The sequence below is a fragment of the Hyla sarda genome, chromosome 2 (genome assembly GCF_029499605.1).
Source record: "Hyla sarda isolate aHylSar1 chromosome 2, aHylSar1.hap1, whole genome shotgun sequence".
In the NCBI taxonomy this organism is placed as follows: Eukaryota; Metazoa; Chordata; class Amphibia; order Anura; family Hylidae; genus Hyla; species Hyla sarda.
The window spans coordinates 57,382,551-57,410,497 of record NC_079190.1 but is presented as its reverse complement, the minus strand read 5'-3'; the positions used below and the strand labels follow the sequence as shown (position 1 = coordinate 57,410,497).

Below are 27,947 nucleotides of genomic sequence, written 5' to 3'. Positions count from 1 at the left end.
ATTGTATGTTGAAACTATTGTATGTTGAGGCCATTGTAAGTTGAGGGATCACTGTAAAGTGCTAGCCACTGTACTCCAAAAATATCAGCCATAATTCCCCCAAAAGTGGCAAACACACTGCCAATTAATGTACCGCACACAGTATCATACCTATTAAAACCTAGTCTACTTACTTTTTTCATGTTCATGTTTTGACTAGTAGAATAAGCACCTAAAGCTTAGAGAACAGGTCAGACTTCTGGCCTACAGACATCCCTTCTTAAAGGGGTTATCCACCATAAGTACTTACCTGCAGGACAGTAATGGACATTCTTAGGAAGGCTCTGCGCTTGTCTTGGGGCTAAATGGCTATGTAGTGAGATTACCATAACACTGTGGCTATCTTCTTGTGAAATGGCTATATCCTGTTGTAGTTCTCTCGGTTCAACTACAAGTCCCATGATCCCTTGTTTGTACAGTGGGGCAAAAAAGTATTTAGTCAGCCACCAATTGTGCAAGCTCTCCCACTTAAAAAGATGAGAGAGGCCTGTAACTTCTTCTTTAAGAGTCTCCTCTGTCCTCCACTCATTGCCTGTATTAATGGCTCCTGTTCGAACTTGTTATCAGTATAAACGACACCTGTCCACAGCCTCAAACAGTCATACTCCAAACTCCACTATGGCCAAGACCAAAAAGCTGTCGAAGGACACCAGAAACAAAATTGTAGGCTGGGAAGACTGAATCTGCAAGCGGCTTGGTGTGAAGAAATCAACTGTGGGAGCAATTATTAGAAACCGGAAGACATACAAGACCATTGATAATCTCACTCGATCTGGGGCTCCACACGAGATCTCACCCCGTGGTGTCAAATTGATCACATGAACGGTGAGCAAAAATCCCAGAACCACATGGGGGGACCTAGTGAATGACCTGCAGAGAGCTGGGACTAAAGTAACAAAGGCTACTATTAGTAAAACATTATGCCGCCAGGGACTCAAATCATGCAGTGCCAGACGTGTCCCCCTGCTTAAGCCAGTACATGTCTGGGCCCATCTGAAGTTTGCTAGACAGCATTTGGATGATCCAGAAGAGTATTGGGAGAATTTCATTTGGTCAGATGAAACCAAAGTAGAAATTTTTGGTAAAAACTCAACTTGTGTTTGGAGGAGAAAGAATGCTGAGTTGCATCCAAAGAACACCATACCTACTGTGAAGCATGGGGGTGGAAACATCATGCTTTGGGGCTGTTTTTCTGCTAAGGGACCAGGACGACTGATCTGTGTTAAGCAAAGAATGAATGGGGCCATGTATCATGAGATTTTGAGTGAAAACCTCCTTCCATCAGCAAGGGGATTGAAGATGAAACATGGCTGGGTCTTTCAGCATGACAATAATCCGCAAATACACCGCCCTGGCTACAAAGGAGTGACTTCGTAAGAAGCATTTCAAGGTCCTGGAGTGGCCTAGCCAGTCTCCAGATCTCAGCCCCATAGAAAACCTTTGGAGGGAGTTGAAAGTCTATGTTGCCCAGTGACAGCCCCAAAACATCACTGCTCTAGAGGAGATCTGCATGAAGGAATGGGCCAAAATACTAGCAACAGTGTGTGAAAACCTTGTGAAGACTTACAGAAAATGTTTGACCTCGGTCATTGCCAACAAAAGGGTATATGACAAAGTATTGAGATGAACTTTTGTTATTGACCAAATACTTATTTTCCACCATAATTTGCAAATAAATTCTTTAAAAATCAGACAATGTGATTTTAAGGATTTCATAGTCTCTCATAGTGATAAAAATTACAGGCCTCTCTCATCTTTTTAAGTGGGAGAACTTGCACAATTGGTGGCTGACTAAATACTTTTTTTTCCCCACTGTGTGAGGTTACTTTTCTTCCTCCCACACATCAGCCACCCCACATATTGAAGCACAATTGAGCTGCCATGCTACATTGTAAACAAAAGACCAGTGTTTTCTAACAAGAGTGCCTCCAGCTGTTGCAAGAAAAATCCCTGTAGAATGATCTCCCCCCCCCCCACCCACCCAGTGATTGTTCCATCCATTGAATCAGACAGGCTTCTTTTCATGACCTAGTGATGTAATGACTCGGAACGCAGGTGTATACTATACTATACTATATTATACTATATACTAATATACTATATTATGAACTACTATATACTAACTTTACAGCCCTGTAGCACAGTCAAATTAAACTTTAACCTCTGAACTAGTCCCAATGTGCATGATCGTGTTGGAGATACAAAGAGGAAGACAGCGCTATGCTTCACACTTCATTTGTCACTCAGGTGATCTATAGGGTGACAGGACTCACAATGTTATTCCTTCTTTATCAGGATTTCTGCTCAGATATTCAGACAGTCTTTGATTTGCCACTCAGTTGACTTCAATTTACTCTCACTTTGCAATTATAGCAAATGGTTGTAATGTGTCTGTCCCTTTAATGTACATTGAGGATTTGACTTTATCTTTCCATGAGTCTGAGGATGCATTCACACGTCCAGGTTTTAATAGCAATTATTTAAAAAAAACAGAAATGCATTTGAAATGAGAAGAAGTCTCAGTCTTTCTTTCATATGTGTCCAAGGATCCAGATAGGAAATGGAAGCATGGTAGGAACATTATTGTGGGGTCTAAAACTTGTTGTTGAAGGTTGCAGAAACTTATGAGTTACGGCAGGTTCCCTTTAAAGGAAAACGGTCACCCCTTAACCCACACTAAACCTGATACACCGGGTAATACTGTAGTTTGGGTGAACAGGAGACTGATGCGGGGTTTCTGACCAATATATGTACCTTCAGTCCGGTGCCCGGTCCCTCTGAAGTTCAGCTTCTTCCATCGCTGAATTGCATGCTGGAGGCGGGCCGATGGATGGAGTTTAATATTCATGGACGCTGGTCACGTGAGCGCTCAATCGGCACAAGCGCTCATGTGACCAGCGCCGATGAATATTCAAATGTAGCAGGCGGACCCGCTTTCAGAGCTTAATTCAGCCCTGGAAGAAGCCAAACTTCAGAGGGACTGCAGGTATGTATATCAGTCAGAAACCCTACATTGGTCTCCTGTTCACCCTCACTATACCCGGTGTATTGGGTTTCCTGGTGTATTGGGTTTAGTGTGGGTGAATGGGCGACCGTTTTCTCTTAACCACTGTAATGACCTTTCTTCCTTCCTTTCTCCCTCCCTTCCAACCTCCTTTCCTTCCCATATGGTGTTGGAAAAGTTTACACGCTACCACAATTATCCGTCAAACAATGTGCACCTGAGACAGGAGGTAGCAGATGAACCAAACAACACAATTTTTATAGACAACATTGGAAAGTTCACATCCTGAAATTGTTACACACCATGAATGGAGATGACCCTAATGGAACCATGCAGTACTCCATGTCTGGTCTGGTCTGTCATTTAGAGGTTTAGTTAGGCCATTCTTTTTGAAGTCACAGTCACTAGTCTAGTGTACATCAACATTTACTCTCCATTTTTGCATTTTATGCAGATGAGAATTGTACTTCCAGCAGGATGGCGCACCACCACACTACCACCAAGAGGTGAGAGTCTATCCTAGCTCAATGACATTCTGCCAGGATAATGAATAAAATGAAGAGTGGTTGTTGAATTTCTTCACTATTCCCCTAACATGTCATCTATCAACTTTTACATGTGAGGAGCCCTTAAAGGGGTACTCCTCTGCTAGAGCTGATCACTTGGTTTCCTCACTGAACTGGTTTCCTCATTGCTGTTTCCAGGCAACAGAGCACACACTTTCCCACAATCCCCCCTGCTTGCATACATAGTAGAGACTAAGGAGCAATATACAGTTAAACTGTGCACGAGTGACCATCTAAGTGGATGCAATCTAGTGGCCGTAACCAAGGGCAACAGGGCAAAACAGAGAAGGCAAAGTGAACTATAAACAGTTATATATACAATACATTTTCAGAAATGCTTGGAAATATAGTATATTTTTTTTTATTTCACATAACTCATCAGTTTTGACCTGTGTCTCCGCTCGTAGCGGTGGCTTTCCCGCTGTAGATACAATGCCTGTTCGCAGCAGATGGGCAGCGGTTTATCCGCCGCTAGGAGCGGACACACAGAGCTACCCAGCTGCAGTAGGGTGCTCGCTCTTGTGACCGCCGCCGGCGCCTCCGTGGTGTGAAATACTATGCGGATGCGCTATGTGTGACCCTGCCCTAAAACATTTTTTCGGCTTCAGACCACTTTCAGCAGCTGCAACAGGCCAGAGGGGGCTAGGGGGCCATCTATCTTAAAGGTGTATTCCAGGATCTTTTTTTATATGACTATTCTACAGGGGCTGTAAAGTTAGTGTAATTCATAATATAGTGTCTGTACCTGTGTGTGACGGTTTTCTCACAATTCTTCTGTGATTATTGCCCCAATATTTATTTTTAACAGCATAAAAAATTACTCATGTCTCGGGATTTCCTAGGTTGCAGTGCGTCGAGACATGACCTCACAAGTCAGGTGATCAGATGGAGCGACCACTGGGCGGGAGACAGTTGCATTGAAGGGATCACAGGTGTGTTTCAATGGGTGGGGTGGCTGATTTGTGGGGGGAGGAAAGTGACCTCATACTTACAAACCTTGGAACTATGGGATGTGTAGTTTAGAGAACATAATTCAACAAGAAATACCCAGTTGTGGCAGGTACATACTAAACTAAAATCACCTCATGGTGGATAACCCCTTTAAGACAGGTGTGAGTCACAAATCTATAAGACATTTACCTTTAGATGTCTTACATATAAACTAGGAATAGCTAGTAGTAGGAAGTTAAAATCAACTGAATTGTTTACAATGTATTTATTTACATATTACGGTCAAATTGCAGTTTTGTAAAACTGCAAAAAATGTGATGTGACCTGAATGTGTGAACACAACACATGATCTGAGGGTCTTCCTCACTACCCTAAGCCATAGGGCTCATCCATGTGGCCGTTTCACAGCTCAGTTATAGATGTCACTGTAATATGGTTGGAACAGAGGTGCAGGAGGCATTTTCCGTATCTTCATATGCATTTGACAGAGGGTTTCTCTTTCAGACACCATTATACATCAGACTTCAAATGTTAAAGGGGTATTCCAGGAAAAAAATATTTTTTTATATCAACTGGCTCCAGAAAGTTAAACAGATTTGTAAATTACTTCTATAAAAAAATCTTAATCCTTTCAATAATTATCAGCTGATGAAGTTGAGTTGTTGCTTTCTGTCTGGCAACAGTGCTCTCTGCTGACACCTAAGCTTGTCTCGGGAACTGCGCAGAGTAGAAGAGGTTTGCTATGGGGATTTGCTTCTAAACTGGGCGGTTCCCGAGACATGTGTCATGAGAGAGCACGTAGGCAGAAAAGAACAACTCAACTTCATCAGCTCATAAGTACGGAAAGGATTAAGATTTTTTAATAGAAGTAATTTACAAATCTGTTTCACTTTCTGGAGCCAGTTGATATATAAAAAAAAGTTTTTTCCTGGAAAACCCCTTTAAGTATTCTCTCCTAGAAGCATCTCAATAGAGCCTGTATGGCAGTGTATTGTCAGGGCATGCTGGGAGTTGTAGTTTTGCAACAGCTGGAGGCACCATGGTTGGGAAACACTGGCATAGTGGCTATACAGATTTGTACTAAGAAGCCATCCAGGTTGTGTGCCCTCCAAAAGGGCCCTTAATAAAGTGTTCTGACCTTACATTGCACTGGTAATTAAGTTACCTTAAACAGTTACCAAAATTTGGTTCTAATTAATTAATTAATTCATAAAAATAAATTTCTCCAAATATCTTGGTAAAGACATAAAGAGATCAAATATAACTAGCTACCTGCAGACACCACTAGAAAAAGCTTAGGAGCTGCCTGCATACAGTGAGCACTTCTTTAAGAAGACCACCTTCTCTCTACCTCCTTATTACTAAATTACATACATGAAAACCATCTGCGAAGGGGTGCGGTTCATAGAAAATCATACACGTGTTTGTCATGGTGATGCATGGGCACAGAAGATAACAGCCAAGCTCATGCCGTAACTGCCAGGATCACAGATAACTCTGATCCCAGCCATTTAGAGGAGTTGGTACACAAAGTAACATCAGATGTGTGCTATATTGCATATCCTTTCTTCCCAGAATCACATCCCCCCAAGATATTAGTTTAGGCAACCCTCTGACCTATGGTGAATCCATCAGAGGGACAGACTCTTCATTATAATACGGTGTGCCGGGGCAGTGATCTTTATACAGGGGGTGTGGGCTGTACTCAGAGCCAGCGTGTGTGAGCCTCTGGGCAGGATCCGATGGTAAGTACATCATCTCATAAGATCCTAGTGAGTGTAGGGGATGATGGGGGTAACAGTACCTGCATGGCACTCTGTACCCCAGCTGTGTCATATGGGTTGTAATAGCTAAACTGTAAGGACATAAACTCGGACCCCTCCCGGTCATCAGTGTATTAAAGGTGTTATTCAAGAATAGAAAAACAGAGCTAATTTCTTTCAAAAACCACTATTGAGAATGGTGTGATCCTTATGGGGGAGATTTCTCAAAACCTGTCAAGAGTAAAAGTTGCCCAGTTGCCCAAAGAAACCAATCAGATCCCTTCTTTCATTTTTCAGAGGCCTTGTTAAAAATTAAAGAAGCAATCTGATTGGTTGCTATGGGAAACTTTTCCTCTGGACAGGTTTTGATAAATCTTCCCCTACATCTTTTACTGTAATCCTATTTGTGATGGTAAGAAGGAGAATGCTGGATGGTGATCTGTACAGAACAGAAATTCTCAGCTTTGTTTTAAGCTTAGTGGCCAGAAAGAAAACAGCAGGATTATTTTATAAAATGGAAAATTATGGAAAACATCAAAAATTATAAAGAAAATACTGTATGTTTAACATAAAAACCTGATTAAAACAATAGGTCATTTTCTGATGACACATTCCCTTTAATTCCTCTCTCTCTCTCTCTCTCTATCTATATATATATATATATATATATATATATACAGTGGTCCCTCAACATATGATGGTAATCCGTTCCAAACGGACCATCGTTTGTTGAAACCATCATATGTTGAGGGATCCGTGCAATGTAAAGTATAGGACAGTGGTCTACAACCTGCGGACCTCCAGATGTTGCAAAACTACAACACCAAGCATACCCGGACAGCCGTTGGCTGTCCGGGCATGCTGGGTGTTGTAGTTTTGCAACATCTGGAAGTCCGCAGGTTGAAGACCACTGGTATAGGAAGTTGTACTCACCTGTCCCCGCCGCTCCGAACCGTCACCGCTGCCCGGGATGTCGCCTTCCATCGCTGTCGCCACGTCCCCGGGATGGCCCCGACGCTCCGGCATGGCCTCTGCTTCCCCGGCATCCGTGCGCTCCGTCGCCGCCATCACGTTGTTATGCACGCCGCTCCTATTGGATGACGGGACGGCGTGCGCAGCGACGTGATGACGTTGATGGAGAGCGCCAACGATGCAGGGGGTCCCGAAGAGGATGCGCCGGAGCCCCGAGGACAGGTAAGAGACATCACTGGAGCTCGCGGGGCACGGTAAACAGCTAACCAGTGGCAGCTGAAGCAGTCAGCGTTGCCAGATAGCCGTTTATGCGATGGCCCCGACATACAAAAGCATCGTATGTAGATGCTGCTCTGAGAGGCCATCACATGTTGAAATTATCATATGTCGGGGCCATCGTAGGTCGAGGGGTCACTGTATATATATATATATATATGGTGACACATGGCATATTCAATGCAGAAATGAAAAATCTATTTTATAATTCTTAAAGAGGTTGTTTCTGCACCATGTGCATGGACTTCTGCAAGCCTCATTTAGTGGTATGGAACAGTTTTATCAATCTCTGCAACAAATCTGCAGTGTGCGAATACACCCTTTAGAGTGGTTACTGACATGAACATAGTCCCACAAGAATTTTCAGATTTTAAGTGATTTAAAGTAAAAAAAAAAAAAAATGTTGGAACATTTCTATGCATCACTCATAACTGGACCAAGATAATTCTACATTTCCAGTGAATCCCGTTGTTCTGTAATTGTGTAGCTTTCCAAATGATACATTATTATGTAAATCCTTTGGTAATTCTTCATTTCCATTCCATTTTATCTTGCCAACATCACAAGCCAGTACCACAAACTCTGCATAAATTAAACAAATGACAGCATTTCGAACACTGCAAGCAATTTTTATTATTGTGTCCAAGTGTAATGTTCAATGGTGAGGACAGATCATAAAATACATTAGACGGGCAGTCACATATACAGTGAGGTAGCTGCAAATACTTCCAGTTCAAAATGTAACAATGGGTTAATCAGCACACGATATGTTTCCATCTGTATATAAAACTAAATGAGTCATGTCCTAAACTAAAATCATATCCATCGTATATTCAGGCATTCCTTTCTTATAACTGTTCCTGGGAAAGGTGGGTGACAACTGATACAATACAACTTTATCTGGCCAAACCGATAGAGAATGGCAACACCACCATGCAAATGAGATTCTTTAATAAGGTTATACAAAGTGCAACCTAGTTCAAGGGAATGTATCAGCTCTATATCATGCTCAAAGTGTTAAAGGGGTTATCCAGGAAAAAACTTTTTTTTATATATCAACTGGCTCGAGATAGTTAAACAGATTTGTAAATTACTTCTATTAAAAAATCTTAATCCTTTCAGTACTTATGAGCTTTTGAAGTTAAGGTTGTTCTTTTCTGTCTAAGTCCTCTCTGATGACACGTGTCTCGGGAACCGCCCAGTTTAGAAGCAAATCCTCATAGCAAACCTCTTCTAAACTGGGCGTTTCCCGAGACAGGTGTCATCAGAGAGCACTTAGAAAAGAACAACCTTAACTTCAGAAGCTCATAAGTACTGAAAGGATTAAGATTTTTTAATAGAAGTTATTTACAAATCTGTTTAACTTTCTGGAGCCAGTTGATATATATAAAAAAGTTTTTTCCTGGAATACTCCTTTAAGAAAGATTTACTGAGCCACAACAAGCATGCATTCTCCCTCCACCACCCCTGTATTGACTGACATGCAGGGCTCAGTGATGGAAGTCAAGCAAGGAGGGGTGGGGGAGGGAGGCATGCTGTGGGTCTCCTTGACACTTGAGCTTTAAAGTGGTACTCCGCCCCTAAACATCTTATCCCCTATCCAAAGTATAGGGGATAAGATGTCTGATCGCCGGGGTCGCGCCGCTGTGGACGTCTGCGATCTTGGCTGCAGCACCCCAGACATCCGGTGCATGAAGCGAACTTCGCTCCGTGCCAGATGACTGGCGATGCAGGGCGAAGGCTTGTGACCTCAAGGTCACAACTTGCTCGTGATGTCATGGCCACACACCCTCAATGCAAGCATAGGGGATAAGATGTCTAGGGGCGGAGTACACCTTGAAGTATGATATAGAGCTGACAGATTTTTTTTTTTTTTAAATATTCAATTTTGCATGGTGCTGTTGTCATTCTACATATAAAGGGGATATATCATTACATAAGTAGGCAGATTGGAAACACAGAACTGTGGAAAAGTTGTATGAGCGGAAATGGTACATGTTTTTCACACTCAACTTTCCCAGAAACAGATAACAAATAAAACGCTGAACAGAAATTTTAACAGGTAATTTTGGAGGAAACTTTACTTAGAGGGGTTGTCCAAAGGATAGGGGATAAGATGTATGGGGACCTCCGCGATCTGGGTGCAGCCCCTGGCATTCTGTGAATGTGACATCACGGCCATGCCCCCTCTATTCATGTCTATGGGAGGGGGCGTGACGGGCTTCATTGTCTCGGAGGCAGCGCCCAGCACAGAATTCCGGGGCTGCATCGAGATCGCGGGGGTCCCCAGCGGCGGAAACCCTGCAATCATACTTCTTATCCCCTATCCTTTGGATAGGGGATAAGATTTATAAACCCAGAGTACCCCTTTTAATATCGTTCAGAACATGTATGGTAGGTGTCAGCGTCAAAATCGCATTTGTCAGCTCCATCTTCTTCCTAGCAGCCATTTAACTTTCTTTGACTTTCCATCGATCCTCCATCTTGATGGCCAGCCTCGGGGAAAGCTTTCAGTAGCTTCTCCAGAGCTCTTCTTTCTGGCACTTAGAAGAAATTGAATCCAAGTCATATAAAATGAAAAGTCTAAAAAAAAATGATCGTAACACACGAAGGTGACGAAGTCACAAGTTACCTTCATTAGGAACGTTCTGCAGATAGCGCGCCACTTCCTCAGGACTCAATGGATGTGCAAGTGCCGAAAGGTCAACAAGGTTCCTTCCGAAATGCCTCTGATACGTGGTCAGCTGCTTCTTATTTTCTTGGTTTCGGATATGAGAATATGTCACCGTAGGAACTGAAATGTCAGGGGAAATTAAATAGGATACGTGCTGTCTCTGTGAGGGATCTTCACTTCAATTATGTGCAGAGATGCCATTAGATGGAGGTTATATTCAATGTGCCCTCTAGTTAAGTGGACTGGATTTATTGGGCATAAGAGAGGAATACTTCACCTAATGTCTGTGGCTGTCCTTATGGAAAATATATACCATCACACTTCATGCTGCAGACTCTTACAACTGAGAGCTTACTGAGCTTGTATTTTACGACTATTCAGTCTGACTTTTACGTTGCCTATTATGTCTTGTGTGAACAGCTCTGACAATCTTCCTAAATAGGATAGCATTAATGGCTTTTAGATGCTACCCTTGCAACTCGTAGCAGTGGACTTCCCACCAGCAGTCATGAGCTGACACAGTGCTACCCGGCCGCAGCAGGGATCTCGCTCTGCAGTCGCTCTGTGACTGCCGGCAGCTCCTTCGCAGTGTGAAATAAGCTGCGGATGCACTGTGTGTGACCCTTTCCTTACACTACTAATGCCTTCAAGCAGATGGCAAATTGTAAGTCTACAAACTGTGGACCTCCGACTGTCCGGGCATGCTGGGAGTTGTAGTTTTGCAAGAGCTGGAGGTCCACAGTTTGGAGACCAGTGTTGTAAGTGAATGGCACAAGTGGGCACAGCTATGTCCACCCAGTCTATTCTTAGGCGATGACGGAGGTGACAAGGTGATGGAGGAAAGGGTGAGTACCTTTTTTTCCCCCCTCATAAATAGATTACATTATTCTTAATAAGAATACATTTTAGGCACCATTTAAGATAAAGTTTTTATGACTAAATAATTTCTTACCTACATGACAGCTTTTATGCATTATGCAGTGGATACAAGCAATGAGGAAAGGAGTCATTTTCTTATATATCGCGCCACAAAGATGTACGTGACGTGTGTTAAAGGGAATCTGTCAGTTTTTACTGCCAAGAGCTGCAGATACCATTGGATAACTGTTAGGGTAACATAGCAAACTGTATTTCCTTGAGATAATCGTGCTCGCCAGACATATAAAAAAATATTTTATTAATTAATTAATGTATTTATTTTTCAGCAAAGTGTCAAGAAGGCGGAGCTGAGTTTCTCAAGTGCCACAGACTGGAACCCCTTCTTGCTCACCTGACAGATTCACTTTAAATTTATTATATGTTTTAGACACTTAGTACACTGATCTAGGCAGTTTAGAAAAGTGAAAGTGACTAAGAGCAATCATAAAATGTAACAAACATATTTAGGTGTATGCTAGTTCTATTAACCAATAGTTAGAATTGCTGTACAATGAAGGTAGAACAGAAGCGGCACTCACTGATAAGTGGCAATCTTCATTTTTTTTTATTTACAGTTAAAACTTCCGCGTGTGTAAAGCTACTGTCGTTTCATACCCAAACAGCCCCTGTTGTCTTAGTACACCCCCCCCCCCCATTTAAAAATTATACCTTGAATAAATAGAAAATTGCAACTTTTCAATGAGTGCCACTTCTTTTGCCCTGTTCTCTGTACAGCTTGATGAGCTTGAATTTGGGGAAGCATGGAAGAATCTAATATAGGATAGAAATGCTTACCAACTCCTTTAACTGAAAGGTGACGATTTGCGTAGCACCCATACTTGTGGGTGAAATCATCCAGCTTAGGGCAACGAGGTTGGATTTGATAATTAAACCTAGATTCGGTGGCCAGAGGGTGAGGAATATCTTTCCTCCAGTTTTGAGATGTATCAATGGCATATTTGACCTGGTAACCTGTATGTGATATCAGATAGAAGAAAAGGATAAAAAATGAACAAATAATTAAGATATACAAAAGACCTGCAGCATCTACTCCATATGAAAAAAATTTATATAAAAAGACCATGTCACACAAAGCTTATTTTGGTAGTCCAACAAATAAGGCATGTCTTGTTTTTCAAGTGTATTTTGGCACGTATTTCACACTGGAATATGCCCTGTAGTTGACAAAGTGAACGGTAGCGTGCATTTGACATTCATGGCCTATCCACAAGATACTGCTGACACTAGCCCGCCTGCCGATCAGCTATTTTACAAAGCCGTGGTTCCGGTGTAATGACTCAGCACACGCTGGTGACATGGTCATGTGACACGCCAATCAAGCAGCCTATGTAAAACACTGCAATATGCTGAGTCAACTGTCACATTTGCCATCAAATCACAGAATATTTCATTACACCGGAATACCCCTTTAATAAAGCCCTTGTTATTTTGGTGAACATATATTTGTCGGTTGTATTTTTACCCTTCACAGTAAAGTAGAGGAATAACAATATAACAAAACAACAAATGCGCAGGGCCCATTACTTGGATGGCCTGTACTTAGTTGGCTGGTGACTATGTTCAGGTAATTTTCCAGGCGTATATGTGTTTTGGCTTGGACATACCGGATGTGGCCTGAGTGTATCACTAGCTGACTGCATTCGGGCCTTTGGTGAGGCCTGGGCCCGTGTGCATTGGCTTCCCATTTCAACATTTTGCTGTAATATAAGTGTCGCAGATGGCACAGAGGTCATGTAGACTAATCAACATTCAGAGGTCCAATGCAGTTCTAAAACTGTAGAGAGCGTGAAGACTAAATAAACCTATGTCATATTTCACTGCAAGAGGAGGTCCCCTGTTAAAGGGGTACTCCACCCTTAGACATCTTATGCCCTATCCAAAGGATAGGGGATATGATGTCTGATTGCGGGGGTCCTGCCGCTGGGGACCCCAGCGATCTCTCCTGCAGCACCCTGTATCATCTACTGCACGGAGCAAACTTCGCTCCGCTCCTGATGATGGGCGATACAGGGGCCGAAGTATTGTTACATTATGGCCCGCCCCCTCGTGACATCACGCCCCGTCCACGAGGGGGCGGGGCCGTGAGGTAACGATACTTCGGCCCCTGTATCGCCCATCATTAGGAAAGGAGCAAAGTTTGCTCCATGCAGCAGATGACACAGGGTGCTGCAGGAGAGATCGCTGGGGTTCCCAGCAGCAGGTCCTCTGCAATCAGACATCTTATCCCCTATCCTTTGGATAGGGGATAAGATGCCTAGGGGCAGAGTACCCCTTTAAGAATTAATAGGACAAATAGCAAAGATCTATTTTCTGTTAATAAATCTAAATCCAACTTGGAGTTTAAGAAAATAAAAAGTTTTTGCCATTTACCTAATTTAATAGAAAATTGCCTAAGATTATTGAAGATTTTCTGTAATTAATACAATATTTTTGCATCTGTGTTCCTCTGGTAGTGCAAAAAAAAAAAAAATGGTGCTTCAATAGCAAAAAAACTTGACACATAGAATACAGACTATAAAATGTATTAGGAATACATCTTAGGAAATATTTCAGTTAGTAGATATTGTACATTTTGATGTGTACACCATTCTTTTCCATGTGTTTAAATTGTAATGCAAAAATTAAAAGCATAAAAATAAAACATAGTTTACTGGGCTAAGCCATTTGATTAAATGGGCACTGTCAGATACAAAAATCTTTGATATGTTGTAAAGCATGTATAACCAATAGGTTTTGCAATTGCTTTCATTAGAACATTTTCAGTATTTCAAACTGAAAAAGCCAGTCAAACAACTGCCCCCCTGCCTACTTGGACACATACTAGTCCTGCTGTGTCCATGCATCATCACCTATGTCATGGACACACTTCCTTGATTGACAGCTGTGAGTGCAGGGCTCACAGCTGGAGGAAATATCCTCCCACTGTCAGCTTGTGTCCCGCTACTGTCAGTGAGGACAAGCTGGGAGTTGTAGTTTTGCTAATGCTAGGGGAGATGTGAGCAGACAGCATACTGCGGGAGGGGGCGGAGACCTGCACAGTGAGACCACACCCTCTCCCTTTGAGAAGAATTCAGACAAGTGAGCTAAATTAAAAGTGTAATAAAAAAAGAAATAAAGGTGTTAGAAACATAAAAAATAGATGTACATGGTCAGGATTAGGCACTGAGTGATATATTAAAAAAATGTTTTTTGTTGGATCTGACAGGTACGCTTTAACTCCCAATAAAGTCAATAAAAGTTACAAAAATTGTGTAACTACCTCGCTTTGGCTGTAGCAGGCTAAGAAACCAAATTAACAAGATGGGAATGTTACGCCGAGCGCTCCGGGTCCCCGCTCCTCCCCGGAGCGCTCGCTACACTCTCGCTACTGCAGCGCCCCGGTCAGATCCACTGACCCGGTGCGCTGCGATACCGCCTCCAGCCGGGATGCAATTCGCGATGCGGGTGGCGCCCGCTCGCGATGCGCACCCCGGCTCCCGTACCTGACTCGCTCTCCGTCGGTCCTGTCCCGGCGCGCGCGGCCCCGCTCCCTAGGGCGCGCGCGCGCCGGGTCTCTGCGATTTAAAGGGCCACTGCGCCGCTGATTGGCGCAGTGGTTCTAATCAGTGTGTTCACCTGTGCACTCCCTATGTATACCTCACTTCCCCTGCACTCCCTCGCCGGATCTTGTTGCCATTGTGCCAGTGAAAGCGTTTCCTTGTGTGTTCCTAGCCTGTGTTCCAGACCTCCTGCCGTTGCCCCTGACTACAATCCTTGCTGCCTGCCCCGACCTTCTGCTACGTCCGACCTTGCTTCTGTCTACTCCCTTGTACCGCGCCTATCTTCAGCAGTCAGAGAGGTTGAGCCGTTGCTAGTGGATACGACCTGGTCACTACCGCCGCAGCAAGACCATCCCGCTTTGCGGCGGGCTCTGGTGAACACCAGTAGTGACTTAGAACCGGTCCACTAGCACGGTCCACGCCAATCCCTCTCTGGCACAGAGGATCCACCTCCTGCCAGCCGGCATCGTGACAGTAGATCCGGCCATGGATCCCGCTGAAGTTCCTCTGCCAGTTGTCGCCGACCTCACCACGGTGGTCACCCAGCAGTCACAACAGATAGCGCAACAAGGCCACCAGCTGTCTCAACTGACCGTGATGCTACAGCAGCTACTTCCACAGCTTCAGCAATCATCTCCTCCGCCAGCTCCTGCACCTCCTCCGCAGCGAGTGGCCGCTTCAGGCCTACGACTATCCTTGCCGGATAAATTTGATGTGGACTCTAAAATTTGCCGTGGCTTTCTTTCACAATGTTCCCTGCACTTGGAGATGATGTCGGACCAGTTTCCTACTGAAAGGTCTAAGGTGGCTTTCGTAGTCAGCCTTCTGTCTGGAAAAGCTCTGTCATGGGCCACACCGCTCTGGGACCGCAATGACCCCGTCACTGCCTCTGTACACTCCTTCTTCTCGGAAATTCGAAGTGTCTTTGAGGAACCTGCCCGAGCCTCTTCTGCTGAGACTGCCCTGCTGAACCTGGTCCAGGGTAATTCTTCCGTTGGCGAGTACGCCGTACAATTCCGTACTCTTGCTTCAGAATTATCCTGGAATAATGAGGCCCTCTGCGCGACCTGTAAAAAAGGCCTATCCAGCAACATTAAAGATGTTCTGGCCGCACGAGAAATCCCTGCTAACCTACATGAACTCATTCATCTAGCCACTCGCATTGACATGCGTTTTTCCGAAAGGCGTCAGGAGCTCCGCCAGGATATGGACTTTGTTCGCACGAGGCGTTTTTTCTCCTCGGCTCCTCTCTCCTCTGGTCCCCTGCAATCCGTTCCTGTGCCTCCCGCCGTGGAGGCTATGCAAGTTGACCGGTCTCGCCTGACACCTCAAGAGAGGACACGACGCCGCATGGAGAATATCTGCCTGTACTGTGCCGGTACCGAACACTTCCTGAAGGATTGTCCTATCCGTCCTCCCCGCCTGGAAAGACGTACGTTGACTCCGCACAAAGGTGAGACAGTCCTTGATGTCAACTCTGCTTCTCCACGTCTTACTGTGCCTGTGCGGATATCTGCCTCTACCTTCTCCTTCTCTACTATGGCCTTCTTGGATTCCGGATCTGCAGGAAATTTTATTTTGGCCTCTCTCATCAACAGGTTCAACATCCCGGTGACCAGTCTCGCCAGACCCCTCTACATCAATTGTGTTAACAATGAAAGATTGGACTGTACCATACGTTTCCGCACGGAGCCCCTCCTAATGTGCATCGGACCTCATCACGAAAAAATTGAGTTTTTGGTCCTCCCCAATTGCACTTCCGAAATTCTCCTTGGACTACCCTGGCTTCAACACCATTCCCCAACCCTGGATTGGTCCACAGGGGAGATCAAGAGCTGGGGTACCTCTTGTTTCAAGGACTGCCTTAAACCGGTTCCCAGTACTCCCTGCCGTGACCCTGTGGTTCCCCCTGTAACCGGTCTCCCTAAGGCCTATATGGACTTTGCTGATGTGTTTTGCAAAAAACAAGCTGAGACTCTTCCTCCTCACAGGCCTTATGACTGTCCTATTGACCTCCTCCCGGGCACTACTCCACCCCGGGGCAGAATTTATCCTCTGTCCGCCCCAGAGACTCTTGCTATGTCTGAGTACATCCCGGAAAATTTAAAAAAGGGCTTTATCCGCAAATCCTCCTCTCCTGCCGGAGCTGGATTTTTCTTTGTGTCCAAAAAAGATGGCTCCCTACGCCCTTGCATTGACTACCGCGGTCTTAATAAAATCACGGTAAAGAACCGCTACCCTCTACCTCTTATCTCTGAACTCTTTGATCGCCTCCAAGGTGCCCACATCTTTACCAAACTGGACTTAAGAGGTGCTTATAATCTCATCCGCATCAGGGAGGGGGATGAATGGAAAACGGCATTTAACACTAGAGATGGACACTTTGAGTATCTGGTCATGCCCTTTGGCCTGTGCAACGCCCCTGCCGTCTTCCAAGACTTTGTTAATGAAATTTTTCGTGATCTCTTATATTCCTGTGTTGTTGTGTATCTGGACGATATTCTGATTTTTTCTGCCAACCTAGAAGAACACCGCCAGCATGTCCGCATGGTTCTTCAGAGACTTCGTGATAATCAACTATATGCCAAAATGGAGAAATGTCTGTTTGAATGTCAATCTCTTCCTTTCCTAGGATACTTGGTCTCTGGCCAGGGACTACAAATGGATCCAGACAAACTCTCTGCCGTCTTAGATTGGCCACGCCCCTCCGGACTCCGTGCTATCCAACGTTTTTTGGGGTTCGCCAATTATTACAGACAATTTATTCCACATTTTTCCACCATTGTGGCTCCTATCGTGGCTTTAACCAAAAAGAATGCCAATCCTAAGTCATGGCCTCCTCAAGCGGAAGACGCCTTTAAACGGCTCAAGTCTGCCTTTTCTTCTGCTCCCGTGCTCTCCAGACCTGACCCATCTAAACCCTTCCTATTGGAGGTTGATGCCTCCTCAGTAGGAGCTGGAGCGGTTCTTCTACAAAAAAATTCTTTCGGGCATGCTGTTACCTGTGGTTTTTTTTCCAGGACCTTCTCTCCGGCGGAGAGGAACTACTCCATCGGGGATCGAGAGCTACTGGCCATTAAATTAGCACTTGAGGAATGGAGGCATCTGCTGGAGGGATCAAAATTTCCAATTATCATTTACACCGATCACAAGAATCTCTCCTATCTCCAGTCTGCCCAACGGCTGAATCCTCGCCAGGCCAGGTGGTCTCTGTTCTTTGCCCGGTTTAATTTTGAAATTCACTTTCGCCCTGCCGATAAGAACATTAGGGCCGATGCTCTCTCTCGTTCCTCGGATGCCTCGGAAGTAGAGCTCTCTCCGCAACACATCATTCCTCCTGACTGCCTGATCTCCACGTCTCCAGCCTCCATCAGGCAAACTCCTCCAGGGAAGACCTTCGTCTCTCCACGCCAACGCCTCGGAATCCTCAAATGGGGTCACTCCTCCCATCTCGCAGGCCATGCGGGCATCAAGAAATCCGTGCAACTCATCTCTCGTTTCTATTGGTGGCCGACTCTGGAGACGGATGTTGTTGATTTTGTGCGGGCCTGCACTGTCTGTGCCCGGGATAAGACTCCTCGCCAGAAGCCCGCTGGTCTTCTTCATCCTCTGCCTGTTCCCGAACAGCCTTGGTCTCTAATTGGTATGGACTTTATTACAGACTTACCCCCATCCCGTGGCAACACTGTTGTTTGGGTGGTCGTTGATCGATTTTCCAAGATGGCACATTTTATTCCTCTTCCGGGTCTTTCTTCAGCGCCTCAGTTGGCAAAACAATTTTTTGTACACATTTTTCGTCTTCACGGGTTGCCCACGCAGATCGTCTCGGATAGAGGCGTCCAATTCGTGTCAAAATTCTGGAGGGCTCTCTGTAAACAACTCAAGATTAAATTAAACTTTTCTTCTGCTTATCATCCTCAATCCAATGGGCAAGTAGAAAGAATTAATCAGGTCCTGGGTGATTATTTACGGCATTTTGTTTCCTCCCGCCAGGATGACTGGGCAGATCTTCTACCATGGGCCGAATTCTCGTATAACTTCAGAGTCTCTGAATCTTCTTCCAAATCCCCATTTTTCGTGGTGTACGGCCGTCACCCTCTTCCCCCCCTCCCTACTCCCTTGCCCTCTGGTTTGCCCGCTGTGGATGAAATAACTCGTGATCTTTCCACCATATGGAAAGAGACCCAAAATTCTCTCTTACAGGCTTCATCACGCATGAAGAAGTTTGCTGATAAGAAAAGAAGAGCTCCCCCCATTTTTTCTCCCGGAGACAAGGTATGGCTCTCCGCTAAATATGTCCGCTTCCGTGTTCCCAGCTACAAATTGGGACCACGCTATCTTGGTCCTTTCAAAATTTTGTGCCAGATTAATCCTGTCTCTTACAAACTTCTTCTTCCTCCTTCTCTTCGTATTCCTAATGCCTTTCACGTTTCTCTTCTTAAACCACTCATCATCAACCGTTTCTCTCCCAAACTTGTTTCTCCCACTCCTGTTTCCGGCTCTTCGGACATCTTCTCAGTAAAGGAGATACTGGCCTCCAAGAAGGTCAGAGGGAAAACTTTTTTTTTGGTCGATTGGGAAGGCTGTGGTCCTGAAGAGAGATCCTGGGAACCTGAGGACAATATCCTAGACAAAAGTCTGGTCCTCAGGTTCTCAGGCTCCAAGAAGAGGGGGAGACCCAAGGGGGGGGGTACTGTTACGCCGAGCGCTCCGGGTCCCCGCTCCTCCCCGGAGCGCTCGCTACACTCTCGCTACTGCAGCGCCCCGGTCAGATCCACTGACCTGGTGCGCTGCGATACCGCCTCCAGCCGGGATGCGATTCGCGATGCGGGTGGCGCCCGCTCGCGATGCGCACCCCGGCTCCCGTACCTGACTCGCTCTCCGTCGGTCCTGTCCCGGCGCGCGCGGCCCCGCTCCCTAGGGCGCGCGCGCGCCGGGTCTCTGCGATTTAAAGGGCCACTGCGCCGCTGATTGGCGCAGTGGTTCTAATCAGTGTGTTCACCTGTGCACTCCCTATGTATACCTCACTTCCCCTGCACTCCCTCGCCGGATCTTGTTGCCATTGTGCCAGTGAAAGCGTTTCCTTGTGTGTTCCTAGCCTGTGTTCCAGACCTCCTGCCGTTGCCCCTGACTACGATCCTTGCTGCCTGCCCCGACCTTCTGCTACGTCCGACCTTGCTTCTGTCTACTCCCTTGTACCGCGCCTATCTTCAGCAGTCAGAGAGGTTGAGCCGTTGCTAGTGGATACGACCTGGTCACTACCGCCGCAGCAAGACCATCCCGCTTTGCGGCGGGCTCTGGTGAACACCAGTAGTGACTTAGAACCGGTCCACTAGCACGGTCCACGCCAATCCCTCTCTGGCACAGAGGATCCACCTCCTGCCAGCCGGCATCGTGACAGGGAATACCCCTTTAAGAGTAAAAATTTCCAGATAGTAATATATATCTCAAAGAATGTGTTTTCACAAAGAAGGAAAGAAGGCTAGGCTCTATACATATTCTGGTGACTGCCAATGACTGGTTTGCCAAAGTTAAAGTCACTCAGCACCCACCTTGTGGTGTTCCGAAGTAGTCCCCTTTATATGTGGAGAGATATTGGGACCTTACTGCTCTTTGCACCTCTTCAATTGTTGGAGGTTTAATCCATGGAGAACAGCTATCTTGAGAAATTTTCTTCTCTTCATGAGGTAACTTCCAGGATGAAAAAGTCTGAGGATAAAAAAAAATACTTGTTTCTCAATGAGATGAATGTACTACTTCATATTCCCTGAGGAGGCGCTGCAGAGATATTAAACACCTACAGGCAAGTTAACCAACAGATAATGCTAACGGTCACAGAAGCCGGACCTCCTTGGATCAGCTTAAATGGACACTGTTGCCTTGACGACAACGCGCAGAGACGTCCGTGCGCAGCAGACGTCCGTGACGTCCCTGCGCGGTGGCATCAAGGCAGCGTCACTAGTCTGGGGCCGGCCCGGAGCGGAGAAGAGGGCCTCCCGGTGAAGATAGACAGCCTGGAACGACTAACCCTCCCCACCGGACGGTCCCTGCAGCATAGATGGCCAAAGATGGACGGCCCTGACCAGCTCACCCTTCCTTCCCACTGAGGGGAGGTGAGTAGAAAACAAAAGGGGGGTCTGGATGATGACGAAAGCCGCAGTGGTCTTCAACCTGTGGACCTCCAGATGTTTCAAAACTACAAATCCCAGCATGCCGGGACAGCCGATGGCTGTCCGGGCATGCTGGGAGTTGTAGTTTTGGTGATGATGAAGGGGGGGGGGATGATGACGGGGTGATGATGGTGATAATGACGGAGGTGATAATGATGCGGGTCTGGATGATGACAGGGGGGATGATGACGGGGTCTGGGTGATGACATGGGGGGGGGGGGGGGTGATGTATTTCCCCCCCTAAGCTTATAGTCGAGTCAATAACTTTTCCTGGGTTTCTGGGGTGAGATTAGGGACCTCGGCTTATATTCGGGACGGCTTATACGTATATGTTGTACATCTTGGCAAAACATTAACCTTTCTAATATACTTCATAAAAAAGTTATCTCCTTTTATTAAAAGTCATGGCTGAAAAAAAAGACCACTAGGGGTCCCCAAACCATCCAGAACATAATCCTGTCCGGCTGCAGCATCATCTTTGTCCCAGCTGATGCACAGGCTGGGACAAAGTTTAGTAAGTGAGGGTGGGACTGGCATCAGACTGCAGCATGAAAGCAGAGAGGAAAGGGTTATAGATCAGCTTGCAGTGATTGGATTAAGAGACCCAACACAGCAGACTCAGGCAGGAAGTGAATGGTGAGTGAGGACGGGCTAATTGCTTCCCTAAGACACACCCCTTCCTGAGCAGTGGATGCCAAAATAAATGAGCAACAAAATGGTGGGATTTGTAAGCCAAATGCAGAAGCTAGAAAGTTTCATGCACCAAATTATGGTCCTGCATACTACCCAGATAATATGCCCCCCAGCATCAAAGAATATCAAATAACACCAGTAGACCAACCAGTGAGGGGAAGGTTCTCTTGAAACGTAACCTTTAATTCATCACTTAGAAGGTATAAAAATTGTGTTTGTCATGTCGCATAATAGATCAAATTAGGTCATGACAAATATACACGGCTCTGGTTATAGCCATAAGAAAGAAGCACAAAGGTATATACTGTTAAAAGGTACTACCAAATGTGTTACTATAACAAATATTCAGTTATACTCAAGCACTGGCCCCAACAATCTTTAACATGTGTGCATAATCAAGAACACACATGTAATAGCATATCCCCAACGTGTTTCTATCACTAATTATTGTGACGTCATCAGGGGAGTTACAAAGATAGGGGATTAGATATCATGGTAATCAAGGCTTCACAACCTAATAGGTCCTGTATACATAGCAGTGGAGCCAAAATATAGCACACCATGCAGAGTATTGTTATAAAATTATAGCCACAACAAATATGCAGGATTGCGCTCCCATCCAGAGTGGGTTAGGGTACTTTACCCCCTCCGCAGGATGCATATGCGCTGATCCATGAAAGAGAATGCCGTCCGTGCACGCACAGAAGCTAGAAACATAAAGACATGCAAAGAATCTGCATGATCTAGTAAGTAACATATAAAAGCATTATTTTTTTCAGTGATTGGTCTGACAGGTATGCTTTAAAGGGGTATTACCGTGGAAAACTTTTTTTTTTTTTTTTTTAAAGAGAAATCAAAAAAAGAAATGAATTTCCTGTGATGTCCTGACCACAGTGCTCTCTGCTGACCTCTGCTGTCCATTTTAGGAACTGGAGAAAATCCCCATAGCAAACATATGCTTCTCTGGACAGTTCCTAAAATGGACAGCAGAGGTCAGCAGAGAGCATTGTGGTCAGGACATCACAGGAAATGCATTTCTTTTTGGATTTCTCTTTAGTATACAGCCCCTAAAAAGTACTGGAAGAATTAAGATTTTTTTAATAGAAGTGATTTACAAATCTGTTTAACTTTCTGGCACCAGTTGATTAAAAAAAGTTTTCCACGGTAGTACCCCTTTAAGGTCAGGGGGCACTTCTAACAAGAAGGGAGTGAAAGTGCACAACCCTGCTAAGTGGAGTACACCACTCATGGCTTAGTTATTATACAAAGGTCAAAGGAGGGATCTATGCAGGTTAATGTTGGCCAACAGCATAGGTGACAAGGGTGTCACCTTTTGAGACTACAGGATCTGTGTCAGTGGGACCTGATATTTGTCAAATTATAGGACAGAATAATTTTGAAGTGTTACAGTAATTTTTAGCACCTTGTGACATGTTGCCCAGACATGTCAAAAGTTGTTACAAATGACAGTAACGCTTTGAGGGGGTGCTCCGCCCCTAGTTATTTTATCCCCTATCCAAAGGATAGGGGGATAAGATGTCTGATCGCGGGGGTCCCGTCACTGGGAACCCCCATGATCTTGGCTGCGGCAGCCCAGACATTCGATGCACGGAGCGAACTTCGCTCTGTGCCGGATGACTGGCGATGCGGGGAGGAGGCTAGCGATGTCACGCCCCCTCCCATGGACTTTCAATGAGGGTGTGTGGCCGTGAAGTCACGAGCCTCCAGTGCTGCACCCGACGCTCTAAACCAGTGGTCTCCAACCTGCGGACCTACAGATATTGCAAAACTACAACTCCCAGCATGCCCGGACAGCCAGTGGCGGGGTGTGGCCGTGACGTCACGAGCCTCCGGTGCTGCACCCGATGCTCTAAACCAGTGGTCTCCAACCTGTGGACCTCCAGATATTGCAAAATTACAACTCCCAGCATGCCCGGACAGCCAGTGGCGGGGTGTGGTCGTGACGTCACGAGCCTCCAGTGCTGCACCCAATGCTCTAAACCAGTGGTTTCCAACTTGCGGACCTCCATATGTTGCAAAACTACAACTCCCAGGATGCTGGGAGTTGTAGTTTTGCAACATCCGGAGGTCCGCAGGTTGAAGACCACTGCTCTAAACGAATGCCGGGTGCAGTAGGGAGATCATGGGGGTCCCCAGCGGCGGGACCCCCATGATCAGACATCTTATCCTTTAGATAGGGGATAAGATGTCTAAAGGCGGAGTACCCCTTTAACTTTTTATTATTAAGCCGTGTCGATTATCAAATGCCAGATTGAAGGAATTGCATTGTGAATAGAATATATACAGTACCTTATCAGGATGGGGTCTGTGATTTCTGGCTCCTGACGCTGTCGCAGCTCTGATAGGCTCTGGCTTGGAATAAGGTTTCCAGCAATACTCATCACTGTACATGCTTATCCCAACAGGGTCACATAGAAAGTAAGGGTTTCTGTAGCTTTTAGAGGTCTTAGGTCTGGAAACAAAACACAGGGTAGAATATTATATGCATGCTACTAACATTTCCGCTAACATTCCAATAGACAAGGGATGTAGCAGAGTGCAGTGTGTGGATGGATGTGTCATCTATACCTGTAAAGTGACCCTACTGATGACATCTCTATTAAATGATTCAATGACAAAGTAGATTACAATCTGTACTCAACATGACGGTTGTGCTATCCCATTATAGTCTAATTCAGTGTTTCCCAACCAGGGTGCCCCCAGCTGTTGCAAAACTACAGCTCCCAGCATGCCTGGACAGCCGTAGGTGACACCCTGGTTGGGAAACATTGGTCAAAAATAATAGAGATTTCTCTAACCCCTTCCAGCTGCAGTGATTTTCGTTTTATCTTGTCCTTTTTTTGGACTCCTTGCCCACTAAGAGGAATAACATTTTAATTTTGTTATTTTATTTTTTATACAGGATGATATGAGGACTTATTTTTGTGGAACAAATTGTACTTTTTAATAGCACCATTTATTTTACCATATAATGTATAAAAAAAAATCACCAATTTTTTTTAAATCAACTGGTGCCAGAAAGTTAAACAGATTTGTAAATTACTTCTATTTAAATATCTTTACCCTTCCAGTACTTTTTAGCAGCTGTATGCTACAGAGGAAAATCTTTATTTATTTTTTTATTTTTTTTTGTCTTGTCCACAGTGCTCTCTGCTGACACCTGATGCCCGTAACAGGAACTGTCCAGAGCAGGAGAAAATCCCCATAGCAAACCTATGCTGCTCTGGACAGTTCCTGACAAGGACAGAGGTGTCAGCAGAGAGCAATGTGGACGAAACAAAAAAGAAATTCAAAAAGAAAAAAGAATTTCCTCTGTAGCATACAGCTGCTAAAAAGTACTGGAAGGGTAAAGATTTTTTAATAGAAGTAATTTACAAATCTGTTTAACTTTCTGGCACCAGTTGATTTAAAAAAAAAAAAAAAATGTCCACTGGAGTACCCATTTAATTTAACATTTACAGAGCTATGCGGGGGCTTGTTTTTTTTTTGCGCAGTGATCATTTTTTATGCCTTATTCACCATGCAGGATAAATAACGTTATCTATTCCAGTACAGTATGTCGATTTTTTTTTTGTAGTTTAGAAAGACCAAAAGGTGGGAAATTAGAATTTTTTTAATACTTTAAAAAATAATAATTTCTAGTCTCCCTAGGTGACTTGTACAAGCAATTGTTTGACTCCAATGAGTGCCTTACTAGTTAGATCTACCTGGCCATGAAATATAGCAACCTATGGCTCTCCAGCCGTAGCAAACTACAACTCCTATCATGTCCTGACAGTCCTCGGCTGGCTAGTTGGGGAGCCACGGGTTGTAGTACAGTGATGCAGAGAAAGATGGCTGTGAAAAAATTAGGGCAGCCAACTGGGGCGTAACTATAGGGGGTGCAGAGGTAGCAGTCGCACCAGGGCCCTGGTGTTTAAGGGGGCCCCAAGGCACATCTGCTCCTTAAGAGAGCAGTATTATGAATGACACATGTGGCCCTGTTGCAGATTTTGTTTCGGGGCCAATAAGCTACAAGTTACACCTCTGACAGCTAAGATCATGATTTAAAGGGGTACTCCGACCCTAGACATCTTATCCCCTATCCAAAGTATAGGGGATAAGATGTCTGATTGTGGTAACCCCGCAATCTCGGCTGCAGCACCCCAGACATCCGTTGCAGAGCCGGATGACTTGTGATGCGGGGCTTGTGATGTTACGGTCACGCCCCGCTCGTGACATCACGGCCACGCCCCCTCAATGCAAGCCCCCTCATAGACTTGCATTGAGGGGGAGTGGCCGTGACATCACAAGCAGGGCGTGACCGTGATGTCAGGAGCCTCCGACGCTGCACCCGATGCTCTAAATGAATGCCGGGGACAGCAAGGAGATTGCGGGAGTGGCAGGACCCCCACAATCAGGCATCTTATCCCCTATCCTTAGGATAGGGGATAAGATGTCTAGGGGCGGAGTACCCCTTTATGAATTCTACTGATGCAAAGTAGGCCAAAGACGGAGGGCTAAAGGAAACTACTAGTATAAGGACTTACCGTATGGCTACTGGCGGAGGACATACCTTATGAGGGTAGTCTCTATTCATTGTTGTTTCATAAGGATCCCATATGTTTCCTCCTTCAAAAAAGGTAAAACAATTCACCAACATTAACCAACAGTGTGGATGTTGCAATTGACCTCAATATGATAGATTTTCTGAGAGTAAATGACCCAATAAAGACCGACTGAGAAGCGCAACCAAAATATATCGGTGATGGGTTGTTGTCCAAAAGGTTTAAAAAGAGATTATATTATAATGAGTCTGCGGCCTGCCATACATCAGATTAGACTGGCCTTTAGGATTTATGACCGCACGATTTACATATTTTGGATTTGCCACCATATTTGACAGCAATTTGACTGCGACATAGTCGACTGCTACCAAATGCCGACTATACTCAACAAGAGCTGCCGAGCAAGACTCACATGCTATAGTGACCTTCATAAATATGTCTTTTAGCTGTTTGCTCAACAATGACAGCTTTCAGGCCCTAATTCACACAGCAATGGTTCCTACAGTTTTATTTATTCATAATTTTTTTTTATAAATATTTTTATATATTTTAGAACATATATACAGTGACCCCCCGACTTATGATGGCCCCGACATATGATCATTTCAACATATGATGGCCTCTCAGAGCCCATCGTATGTTGAAGGCAGCATCGACATATGATGCTGCTGTGTGTCGGGGCCATCGTACAAACAGCTATCTGACAGCGCTGACAACTTCAGCAACTGACATATAGTTGTATAATGTGCCCCGTGTGCCCCGTTCTGCCTCCTGTTACTCACATGCTGTCCTGCTAACTCACGCAGGCTTCCACTGTGAGCTCCATGTAAGCCCCGCCCCCCCAGTGCAGCCATAACCAATAGCCTGCAGCATCTTGCTGCAGGAATCCAATGAGCTGCTGGCTGCCCTCCCCTTCCTTTCCTATAGAGCTGTAGTCGGCAGGATGGTAATGGAGGACATTCTGTCCCCCCTGAAGGTATTTACAGTTGCAGCTTTTTTTGTCCTCAATGACTGGCTCCACTGTGGTCTCTATGCCCACTGGATTTGAAAGGCTGTGCCGTGGCGGGCCTCAGGCGAAGGGCCTTCTCTCTGACATTTATTCTTTGCTTCTCCAGCCCCCTGAGGGCGACCCACCGTCCCATTGGGATGCTGTTCTCAATACTACCATCACCCTACCTCAGTGGTGGGTTATCTGGGAAAGAGCCTCTAAGGCATCAATTTGCACCGCCTATAAGGAAACCCAGTATAAACTGATTATGGGCTGGTATCATACTCCGGAACTGTTGAATAGACTGAACCCTGACATTCCTCCCCAATGCTGGCGTTGTGGGGTGGGCCTGGGTTCTGTGTTCCATATTTTTTGGTCCTGTCCTTTCCTAGCTGATTACTGGAACACAGTACAGAGACTGATATTTGAGGCTCTGGGTGTGTCGGTCCCTTTAGACCCCCTTATTTACCTCCTCCATCTCTCTTATCCCACTCTGTCTAAACAACCCTATAAGCTCTTCATGCATATTGCCTTAGCTGCTAAAACCCTTATTGCCAAATGTTGGAAGAGGACCCTCCCCCCCTCTGAGTCTGACCTGTTAGCCCGTATACGTGAGATCCAGAGATGAGCGAACTTACAGTAAATTTGATTCGTCACGAACTTCTCGGCTCGGCAGTTGATGACTTTTCCTGCATAAATTAGTTCAGCTTTCAGGTGCTCCCGTGGGCTGGAAAAGGTGGATACAGTCCTAGGAGACTCTTTCCTAGGAATGTATCCACCTTTTCCAGCCCACCGGAGCACCTGA

The 27,947-nt window shown here is 45.3% G+C and overlaps 2 protein-coding genes and 1 long non-coding RNA gene across 5 annotated transcripts in view; 1 reads left to right on the top strand and 2 right to left on the bottom strand.

Annotated features, from left to right (window-relative positions):
• Window positions 1-6,051, bottom strand: part of LOC130358518 (WD repeat-containing protein 49-like) — a 148,293-nt gene extending 142,242 nt beyond the window's left edge. The window contains exon 1 of one of the 2 annotated variants that reach the window (XM_056561861.1): window positions 5,935-6,051. In XM_056561861.1, coding sequence (XP_056417836.1) covers window positions 5,935-5,966 — 32 coding nt within the window. In that variant the 5' untranslated portion in view covers window positions 5,967-6,051. Of the gene's footprint in view, window positions 1-5,832; window positions 5,895-5,934 lie in introns of those variants that run through there. The other variant, XM_056561863.1, reaches the window with a different exon arrangement.
• Window positions 6,052-6,168: 117 nt separating this feature from the next.
• The window catches only part of LOC130358522 (uncharacterized), a 256,402-nt gene continuing 234,623 nt past the window's right edge, over window positions 6,169-27,947 (top strand). For both annotated transcript variants that reach the window (XR_008889551.1, XR_008889550.1), the window contains exon 1: window positions 6,169-6,305. This is a non-coding gene — a long non-coding RNA (uncharacterized LOC130358522). The remainder of the gene's footprint in view (window positions 6,306-27,947) is intronic.
• Window positions 8,978-27,947, bottom strand: part of TEX26 (testis expressed 26) — a 50,763-nt gene continuing 31,793 nt past the window's right edge. Inside the window, exons 3-8 of the mRNA XM_056561866.1 lie at window positions 26,137-26,218; window positions 23,897-24,059; window positions 20,276-20,432; window positions 11,959-12,135; window positions 10,204-10,365; window positions 8,978-10,114 (exon numbers count right to left, since the gene is read on the bottom strand). Of these exons, the coding sequence (XP_056417841.1) occupies window positions 10,011-10,114; window positions 10,204-10,365; window positions 11,959-12,135; window positions 20,276-20,432; window positions 23,897-24,059; window positions 26,137-26,218 (845 nt within the window). The 3' untranslated portion in view covers window positions 8,978-10,010. The remainder of the gene's footprint in view (window positions 10,115-10,203; window positions 10,366-11,958; window positions 12,136-20,275; window positions 20,433-23,896; window positions 24,060-26,136; window positions 26,219-27,947) is intronic.